Here is an 11,103-nt window from a genome sequence, read left to right as displayed (position 1 = left end):
AGGAATTATGCATGGCAAAACTCGGCTGTAAAACAACAACAAACTAACAAACAACAACAACAACCCGAACAACAACAAAATACTTTGATAGCTAAACAAAATACGCTTGCAGAAGAAAAAAAAAGGGTTGCTGCAGCAGGCTCTATGGCGATGCGCTCTCCCCGAGGAAAGCAGACCCAATATACACGGTACATGTGGGTATAGATCTAGGATAGGCCAGCTACTGTCTGTATATTTAGTCATCAGTACAAGGAAAACGCATAACATCCTGGTCCTGGTTTTTTTTTTTTTTTTTTTTTTTTTCTGCGCTGATACTTGTGCGTGTCTCTTCCGCCACACTGCAGCAGTAGCACATTTTTAATATCACTCACACACACACACACACACACCACACACATTCACGGACTACTGGTCCCTGACCCCCGGCTTCGCCTCCGTCTCACGCCCGCCCCCCATCCCCTCCAACTCCCCCTGACCCCCCCCCCCCCCCCCATAGCTTTTCAAGGCCATCGGGACAGTTCACATTCATTGTGTCAACAGCTCAGCACTGATAGGAAAACTGAGGCCCAGTCGGTCCTCTCCGTTAGCCGCTTTTAACCTTCCCCGAACGAAGTCAGCCCTGTACCCATTCAAACATGGATGGAGTGAAGAAAATCGGAGTAACGTGCCTTTCCAAAAGACATCATGCCCGAAACGTGGCCTGAAACTCTGATCACTGGATCAGAAGGCCCTTCTCTAACCGATTCGGCCATGGCGCTTCACCTCACCTCACTTCACCTCAGGCCCACAACTAGTCGTTGAAACCTGAGGACCGCAGACGCAACCTCCCTTCTCCATCTGTCTCTGTCAGCAGCCGCGCGGCCGGCAGCAGCTCACGTGTATAACCATGGAACTTGAACAAACTGGTATTTCCACTGCTCTTTTTGCTGCGTGTACGTGTCAGGTGAAAGGTATATGTTTTGAGGGTGTGGTCCAATGGTTGTCACAGTCTAATGAACAGAGAGTCCTAACTCAGTAAACGAGGAGAGGGAGAGGTGTGTGGTCAGGAGAAATTGAGGCAAGGGCGAAGATGATAAAAGGAATAACAGTTCCTCTTAGCATGGCTTCACGAACAGTTCACGGGCGAGTCAGGAGTAACCAAGCAGATGATCCGGCCTGCGAAGGACAGTTCAGCGGCGCCTTGCATGATGCCGAATCCAGCATCGAAGAGAGACTAGTTGAGATGTAAAGAATGTAAATAATAGAAGAGTAGATGAAGTGGAGCTTTACTGTAAAAATGAGGTTTTGCGGCTGAGGAATTGGGGTTGGCAGCCAACGATTACCTTGTTGGAGCAAATAATTCATGGTGAAGGACAGTAGCCTACACGAGGTGGTAGTGTGTTGATTGGAGTCACTTGTACAGCCAATAAATTGGGTTAGGTGCCCTAACACAACGACTGGGTAAGCCGGCAACTGAATCTTGTTATGTGATGGACAGCCCTTTGTTGACTTCACCTCTGCACGTCCACAGGAAGAACACACACACACACACACACACACACGCACACACACAGAGGCAGGCAAGCAGGCATACACACACACACACACACACACACACACACACACACACAGAGGTAGGCACGCAGGCACACACACACACACACACACACACACACACACAAACAAACAACAAGAAAGAACAGCAAAATTGATGCTGAGCAGCAGAATCCCTTCACACCCCCACAACAAACTGTATTTCCAGTGGCAGCAGTCACAGTAAACCCATTCCGCTGTCTGACTGCTCACATACAGATCATACAGATGTACAGCGTTCATTTCCTTCCATGAGCGCCATTTCCGTCCTTATCTATCTGTTTCGGACACGCGCAGGATGCTTACTCTATCTGTCGTCTTTATTTGAAGCCTGAACAAAAACTGTCCTGCGTGGCCTGTGTTTCCTCATGTGACATGTATATACAGCTTTGTAATTTAAAAAAAAAGTATTGAACTGGAATGAATGTGTATGGTTTAATTAGCTTACCGTTTGTTACATTTCTTTATCCCCTCTGTGTGTGTGTGTGTGTGTGTGTGTGTGTGTGTGTGTGTGTGTTTCGTGAAAGAGCTTGAATAACATGCTTGGACCCTCATTCCTATGGCTCATGAAAGCAGGACATCCTGCCATACAATCCACACCACTCACAGTGTGTTACGAACAAACATGTCTGGTTGGTTTCAAGGCTCGAAGCTGATTGTTGGACTGCGGCCTAAAAGGTTCCTGTGGAAACTCGCGTATGCACTCCATGTACTGAAATCCAACCTTTAACAGATAGGGGGGAAATATGAAAGGGGTGGGGGTAGGGGGTAGGACATGCAGCCATGGACAGTATACTGTATCCTATTAACCCCCCACACACCCATATATATTATATACCGGCCGTATCCTTTTTTTATTATTTTTTTTTTTAGGAGAAATCAGAGGATGTGTTCAAGTTCTGCAAATGTGCAGGGCTGTCTCAGCATCCATGGAAGATTTTCGTTTCTTTTTTTTTTCTTTTTTTTCTTTTTTCTTTCTCTCTCTCTTTTTTTTTCTTCTTTTTTTTCTTTTTTTCGTTTTTTTTTCCTTCTTTTTCTTCCGTCATCATTTTTCTCCTTTCTTTCTGCTATCTTTTTTTTTTCCTCTCTCTTCTTTATTTTCATTTCCTTTTTTTTCCCATTTCCTTATAACAGATCTCCCCAATGACATTATCCATCGTCTTCAATATCATGCAACACGAAAGAAAAAAAACATAAACACACACACAATGACCCCGCACACAATTACAGTGTCTGAAAGAGAAAACTAGGCTCTCTCTCTCTCTCTCTCTCTCTCTCTCTCTCTGGAGGCACTATAACTATGTAAGAACAATACGTATATGTTTGATGTGACCACATGGTCACTCGTTTTTGTTTTTGTTTGTTTGTTTGTTTTTTTTGTCTTTGTTTTTTGTTTTTGTTTTTAATAATTTTTTTATATTCCTTCCAGATTTCTAATGTGCAGCTCTGTTTCGAATATAAGTTCAAGATTCTTACATTTGCCGTATTTAAATTTGGAGATAGCAAGCCTTGCAACCAATAAGATAATATTTACTTGTTTTCTTTTTGAATTTGATAATATATCAGTTTTAGTTGCACCAAATAGTGCTATCTTCTCGTTCATTGGGATCCAAGTGTTATACTTAGTAAGTATAAATTGTTTAACGTTGGTCCAGAAAGTGGTGAGCTTGGGACATGCATAGAATGCATGTTCAATGTAGTCGGTTTCTTGGCACCAATGGCATTTGTTAGTATCTGTAACACCCATTTTTTGTAGCATGATGTTTGTTGGGTAGATGTTGTGTATGAATTTGAAATGTAATAACCTCAGTCGAGTTTCCTGCGTGCATTCATAGGCTAAGCTGAAATAATCTTGAGTATTGATATCTAATTTTCGTCTCCAGAATTGCACCGCGCAAATTTCATGGTTTTTTTTGAAGGGCAAATATTTTCCTGATTTGTTTATTAGACAGGGTGGTTACGTTTCCTTCTTAAGTTGCTATATTATACGGAATGTCTTCCTTTAGATTATCATGTGCTAGCTGAAGTTTCCACGCGCGTGGTATACCGGCCGTATCCTATTACATCTGTGTACAGTTTCTCAAGGGAAAGAGTGACTATGGCAGCAATGATGATTGTGATAGTGATAACGATGATGTTAATGAAGACAATCATGGTGATAATGATGATTTAATGACGATGTGTGTACACATTCTTGAGGGAATGACTATGACAGCAATGATGATGCTTATCATAGTAATAGTGAAAATGTCGATGATGATGATAACTATGATGACGATGTGTGTACACTTCCTTGAGGGAAAGAACGACGACTATGGCAGCAATGATGATGATTATGATAGTGATAATGATAATGTTAATGATGCTGGTAATTATGATGGTAGTGACGATGCTTGGACACTTACTTGAGGGGATATGGCAGCAATGATACTGATTGTAATGGTGATAGTGATAATGTCAATGATGATGATGGTAACATGGTTATTATGATGATAGTGATGATGATAATACTAATTATGCTGATAATTATGATGATAGTGACGATGTGTGAACACTTCCTTCAGGGAAATAACGCTGACTATGGCAGCTATGATGATGATCATGATGGTGACAAGTGATAATAATGATGATAATGATAAGATAAACCAGAATACCTCTACCCGTATGTCTGTCTCTGGCTGTGACATACCTTTCTCCCAATCTGTCAGAAACCTTGGCATCTACACAGATGAAACTGTCCATGGATGCACTTGTCAAACACTTACGTCTTACTCTATTCTGTCAGCTACTTCCTTTCCGCTGCTGCTGCCAACGAACTTGCTGTTTCTTTCATAGTATCTAGAAGACTACCACATCTCTCTGCTAGCTGGTCTCCCTGACAACAAACTAAATAAACTTCTACGCATTCAGAATCATGCAGACTGACTTGTGCTCTGTAAACCCAGGCATGAGAGCGGAACATCACTGCTCAGAACACTTGACTGGTTTCCTGTTAAGGCAAGAATTCAATACAATGCTTTCAGTGTCTCGAGAACAACAATACGACACCGTGTTTTTCGGATCATAATTATCCGTCTGTACCATCCTTATTGGTCGCTGCGCTCAGTTGACACCTCTCTGCTGGTAGTTCCTTGGTTCTCCCTAGAGACTTAGCAAAGATTCTTTCTGTATCAGCCCCCACTGTTTGGAACTCCCTACCTGTCCTCCAGAGAAAACAAACAAACAGCTCAGTGTTTTTTCAACTTTTAGAAAGAAATTGAATACGCATCTTTTTTTTTAACTTCATCTCGCATGATGCGTACGGATGAGTGGTGGTTTCTTTTGTGTGTGTGTGTGTGTGTGTGTGTGTGTGTGTGTGTGTGTGTGTGTGATACGTTGTAGAGAAGGGTGTTTGTGTGACTGCTTTTAAATTTTGAACTTAAAAAAAAATGAAAATGTACATTTTTAGTGTATTGTCATGCATGATCCTGATTTGAGCGTTGGAAGTTGATTTTCAGTATTGTGATATGGTTTTTGTGTGTTGTGATATTGGGAGTAGGTCTAGTCATAGGGTTTTTAAGTATTGCGATATAATATGTACATTATTTAGAAATTTTGATGTGATTTGTATGATGAGTGTGTGTATAGTCTAAATTTGACCATGTTTCTCCTCTCCTTCAGTCTCTCCACTGGTTGCCTGTTTCTCATCGAATAGACTATAAGCTATCCACTCTGACCTTTTCTGCAGTCAACGGATCTGGCCCCAGGTATCTTTCTGAACTCATCCATATATATACCCCGTCTCGCCAGCTCCGTCCTTCCTCTGATACTCGACTTCTCAGGATACCTCACGTCAGAAGTAAGACCTATGGAAACAGATCGTTTTCTTTTCAATCGCCAAAGACGTGGAACAAGCTCCATGATAACCTCCGTCATTCTGATTCCCTCGTATCTTTTAAATCTCGCCTCAAAACTCACCTTTTCCCTCAGCAATAAGTCCAGTTGTGGCAGGTCCACTTTCTTTGCGTTAGCTGTGCTTGACTATGTGTGTATACATATGTATATGTACATAACTACATGCATGTATATGAATGTGTATTGTGTATGCGTGTGCGTATGTATGTTTGTGCCTGCCTATGTGTGCGTATGTGTTAGGGTAGCTGTTAGATACACATGTATGTTAAAATGTATGTATGCAGCGTGTGTGTGTGTGTGTGTGTGTGTGTGTAGTCACATTTTGGTGTGTGTATGTAACATAGATATGATGTTTTATGTTAACAAAAGCGTTTTTGTAAAGCACCTAGAGCAGATTTTTGGATAGTGTGCTATATAAGCATCCATTATTATTATTATTATTATTATTATTATTATTATAGTCTGTGTGTGTGTGTCTCTCTCTCTGTGTGTGTGTGTGTGTGTGTGTATGTGTGTTTGTGTGAACAAAATGCTTGAGTGTTGGTTGGCTGTCTGTAAAGGGTTATGCATTTATGTTTTTCATTTTAGTGTTTAAATACATGTTTTATACGTTGCGTCTTACATTGTACAGCACAATCATTGGGCATGTTTTACATGGAAAGGCGTTTCATAAAATAAATCATTACTCTATAAAATTATAATCATTAATTACGATCGTGACGATTATGACAATGGCGATGTGTGTGCATATCCTTGAGGGACTGAAAGAACGATTACTACCATATCAACGTTGATGCTAATAATGACGGTGATAAAAAATCATCGTGATGACGGCAGTGGTGATGGTGGTCATGAGAGTGGTAGTGATGGTAATGGTTGTTAGTTCACGGCAATGAAGTGAGCAATGTCGACGTTTCTGTTCATTAATCATCTGATTCGGTCATTGATTTTTGTTGTTGTTGTTGTTGCTTTGATCAGGTCGATACCAGAAGCCACCCAGGAGGCACACATTGACAAGTTCACAGAGACGACCACGTAAAGACTTTGTTTCTTAGCATGGAGTGTGTGTGGGGGATGGGTGGGTGGGTGGGTGGGTGCTCTGTATGAGGTGTGTGTGTGTGTGTGTGTGTGTGTGTGTGTGTGTGTGTGTGTGTGTGTGTGTGTGTGTGTGTGTGTGTGCGAGCGTGCGCGTGTGTGTGTGTGTGTTCGTTCCTTTGTTGAAGGTCTATCCACATTTGTGATTTCAGACGAGTGTGTGTGCGTGTTGTGTGTGCGTGCGTGCGTGCGTGTGTGTGTGTGTAATGAGTGCGTGCGTGCGCGCGCGCGTGTGTATGCTTTGTGTGTGTCGTGCATAGCGCGCTCATGCCCGAATTCACGCTGGCTTACCGTGTACGTTTCAGTGACGGTAGATCGTGAAGCTGAAACAGACTACCAGGATGAACTGTCCAGAGACCGAACGGCAGTCAGACGCCCCCACCTGATCACCTTCTTCTACCCACCCGACACTCCCGTGGACATCAGCAGTAAACTGCCAGCATGCCGCATGTACAAACAAATGAACGAGACCATTCTGATTGGGCGAGGGGTATATGCAGATGTGATGCTGAATGAAGAACACATACCACGTCATTTTGCTGAGGTGTGGTGCGCGAGCAATGTCAAAAAGGCACCCAAGTGGTACCTGAAGAACATTAGCGAAAAGAAAGCGGTGAGCGTGACTCTGAACGGTGTGAGAACGTGTCTGAAGTTTGGAGAGAAGACACAGCTTCAAGACGGTTGTGAACTGAACTTTGCGGTTGTGACTTTCATCACGAAGATTTTAGTTGGAGACCTGGGGAACAAGCAAGCGTTTGAAGTAGAAGTTTGTCAGATGGAACAGGATTCCTCCAACTGCAGCTCTGCCACCAACTCGTGGAAAAGGAAAGAATCCAACCTCTCCAACACCAGCGGGGCTTCAAACCCACTGCGTGGTCGTGAAGGCTCTGGCAGCGCTAGGGCCGGGGACCCTGGGCCAGTGGTGCAGCATCTGGTGCATTACTGCCCCAACGCCTTCCCTCCAGCCTCCCCGGGCTCCACGTGCTGCCTTCACCACCACCCCTACGGCTGCCACCAGCAGCCCTGCTATGCCTGCCACCCCACAGGGGGCGTGTGTCCGCCTGTCAGGAAGCAAAGCGACCAGGAGACGGTCATGCCGACAGTGCACAGTCCCTCAGCCTCCGTTCAGGCTGTGGCCGCGGGGTACCTTCCCAGAGGAGACCCTGGTCCTGCGCCCTCAGCCGGCCCCGCGAAGACACAGGGTCAGTTTGAAGGCGGTCAGAAGGAACAGTCACTGCGCGGCCTTCCCAACGTTCACCGTGAAGTGTTCCCCGCTCAGCATCCAGGAAACCTGATGACCCAGCAGATGTACCAAGCTGCTGACTCCATCACCAGACCTGGCTTCGCTCTGCCAGAACTCTACGGGATACTTCCCAACACTACGTTCATGTACGGTCCGTCAGCGTTCCACCAGCAGCCGCAGCCCATCCCCCAGACTCATGTCCTTCCCTACCAACATGAGCCTTGTGTCAGTTATTCCAGTCATCAGCCAATGGTGCCGGGACAGCCAGGCTTCATGAACCTGCTGCGCCGTTCCCAGTCCATGTTTGCACGACAACGCTCACGTCCTGAGGAGAGGCAGAGACGATCGTCGTGTGACGGAGCCCAGCTGATGGTCGCCCAGCCTGAATCAGCTCAAGTTCAGCACGAGCAATACAGGTTCTCAGAGCCAGACATCAGCACCTTGGCTTTACACGAAACGGCGAACAAAGTGTACTACATGCCGTGCCACGACGCGGTGTCCGAGTCCACACAGATCGACAGTCTGAAGCTGGGCAGCTCGGCTCTGGCTGCCATCAGTCCGAACACCACAGCCGTCAGCATGTGCACGACTGTCAACAGGTCTCGCGCATGCACGGACTCGTGGGATGCTATGGATGGTGCCGCAATGCCCACATCTTCAGCGTGTGCTGACTTTACCCAGAACCACCACTGTCCTGTGAAGAGTTTGGCCGGTGTGCTGCCCTCATACACTGACTTCAGCTCCGGCAGTTCATCAGGGGATGAAAAACCTTTGACCTCTTTGGTACAGCGTGCTCCATGCTCAATTAGACAGCCACAGGAAAACGATGAACGTCAAGCTGAAGAAAAATATGTTTGTCAGTAAAACAATTCTTAGACGATGAACGTCAAGCTGAAGAAAAACATGTTTGTCAGTAAAACAATTCTTAGACGATGAACGTCAAACCGAAGAAAAATATGTTTGTCAAGTAAAATAATTCTTAGACGATGAACGTCAAGCTGAAGAAAACATGTTTGTCAAGTAAAATAATTCTTATGCACAGCACGTAAAAAGGAGACCGCGTCTGATGTCAGTTAGGAAACAAAACTGGGCACACTAACTTTGGACTGGCCATTTGCTTTTAAAACCTAATTTTGTGTTATAGACTTTGAAGCAGATGAAAAAAAGGAAAAAGGTGACAAAGAATGAGGGGGTGTGGGTGGTTACAACTGGACTGTTTCAAAGGCTGTAAAAACAAAATATTTGGTCATCATAAAACTGGAGTGGAAATGGCTTCATGTAAAATTTGGGTACAGGCTGTGCTTTGCAAAACACATGACACATATATCATATTTATCTGTTAAACACTTGAGGGTAGGACTTTTTGAAAGACTTTGTTGTCCTGAATTCGTGATTGTGTTTGTATTGCAACCTGTTTGAAAATAAAATACTGTTTAAACCAGACACCCAGGAGAAAAAACAACAAACTGTCTAGTTTGTCGATCAGGTCACCTGTCCAATTTGTGAGTCAGATCCAACTAATGCTGTCTTCTTTACTCCCATGTCTGGCGGGTGGAAGTCAATGTCAACAGTGTCAGTGGGTTCATGGGACGTGTTCCCAAAGGAAGACACACGCTGGGAAGAGGAAGCTGAGTGTATGATATATATTCAAGTGTGATCCAACCGCCCGGCTCTCTCTTCCACTGAGCTGTTACTGTCAACAGTGTGTGGTGCAGGTAAAATCAAAACAGATACATCTAAAAGCTACTTCAGTGATACAAAGGGGTCTTCTGTAAATGTGTGGCCTCAAGGCAACCTGACATTGACAGACATGCCTACTACTGAGGATCAACTGTTGCCTGATGGAACAAAAACTTTTCAGCAGTGTAACAGTTCTGTTTTTATGGTAGATCTCTTCATAAACAATCACTGTCATATGGTATGCCAACTACTGATGATCAACTGTTGCCTGAGGGAACAAAAACATTTCAGCAGTGTAACAGATAGTTTTGTTTTTATGGTAGATCTCTCCATAAACAATCACTGACGTATGGCAGATCTCCCTGAAAACGATCAAAGTGCTCCAGATGTGCTTTTGCTTAATTTTTTTTAAAAATATCTGTTCTACTGCTTACAGAAGCAGAGGGTTGAACTGCATTAAGCTTAGTAATGAACTTCAGCTTGTTCTGACAGTGCACTGCTGATGGTATGATCCTCACTGTATGTACAGGCATACATGTGACAGGCCTGTCACTGGTCGTCGCCAGTGGTCTGCTTCAGCCTCCATTTGTGAGGACTAGTGACACACCCTTCTCCAGGCTCTTCCTTCCAGAATGCATGCAGGGTTGGCCATGAGGACTAAAAGAGATGGGGGTGAAAGAACCATACACGACACTGCAGCACCAAACCCACAACAGACTAAACCCTCGCTGAGGTCTCAAACAGCCAGGCCTGCCAATCCCTCACTGGCCTCAACAAACAACAGTCTGCATGCAGCAAGATATGCTGTTAGTTGAGTTTGACCATTTTATTAGCTGACACTATTTCGGTCAAGTTTTTCAGGGCTTGGGTCTTGGTTTGGTGAAGGAATGTTAGAGGGGTTTAGTCCTGGATGTCTGTGAACTGGTGGGAGGTCCGTGGTGTGCCAAAGGGAAGCCCTGGCTGTCCAAATGGGTGTGAAGTTCATAGATGAAGGTTGGTGGGGTGAGGGGGTGGCGGGGAGTCCTTGCTGTTCCACTGGTGATCTGGAGGCAGCAGCTGTGGACAACCCCCTTTGTTCAAAAAGTCAAGCCATGGCTGCATGTACACACAGTTTCTATGGCACATTGTAAAGTTTAATCATTATCTTATTAAATTCACCATTCTCAGTACACACTTCTAACACCATGTCAATCATTGTCATGTTAAGACTTTGTTCTGTATTCGTCATTTGGATTTTTGATTGTCCTCTCTCCTTTCATAGCACTAACACAGCTACGTATCTTCTTTTCATGTGAGACTGTCTCTGCAGTAGTTGTTCAGAAAGAACCCTATGTTGTGGAGAAAGGAATGTCTTGGAACTGAAAAAGAAATGGATTCATGTTTATACTCACTCAAACTCTGTCTGCTGCTGTTTTTTAAAAAAATCCTCAAATAAATATGTTGATCTGTATGCTTCACTTTCACTCAAACAATGTGTATGTGTGTGTGTGTATTTTTACACACATATATCTTAATACTATGTATAACATAGTGTTAATATTGTTACACCCTTTCCATTGAGCATGTGACAAAAGCTTTTAATAAATCATGCATATTGATTATTTTTAGATGTTTGTGTG

General features: G+C 44.0%; 1 protein-coding gene across 2 annotated transcripts in view; it reads left to right on the top strand.

Annotated features, from left to right (window-relative positions):
• The window catches only part of LOC143300208 (uncharacterized), a 22,864-nt gene extending 11,779 nt beyond the window's left edge, over positions 1-11,085 (top strand). For both annotated transcript variants that reach the window (XM_076613774.1, XM_076613773.1), the window contains 2 exons: positions 6,445-6,501; positions 6,867-11,085. In XM_076613774.1, coding sequence (XP_076469889.1) covers positions 6,445-6,501; positions 6,867-8,668 — 1,859 coding nt within the window. In that variant the 3' untranslated portion in view covers positions 8,669-11,085. The remainder of the gene's footprint in view (positions 1-6,444; positions 6,502-6,866) is intronic.
• Positions 11,086-11,103: the final 18 nt, after the last annotated feature.

Source organism: Babylonia areolata, chromosome 26, assembly GCF_041734735.1.
Source record: "Babylonia areolata isolate BAREFJ2019XMU chromosome 26, ASM4173473v1, whole genome shotgun sequence".
Lineage (NCBI taxonomy): Eukaryota > Metazoa > Mollusca > Gastropoda > Neogastropoda > Buccinidae > Babylonia > Babylonia areolata.
Note: the sequence above shows the minus strand (reverse complement) of the source record. Positions and strands in the feature narration are given on the sequence as shown.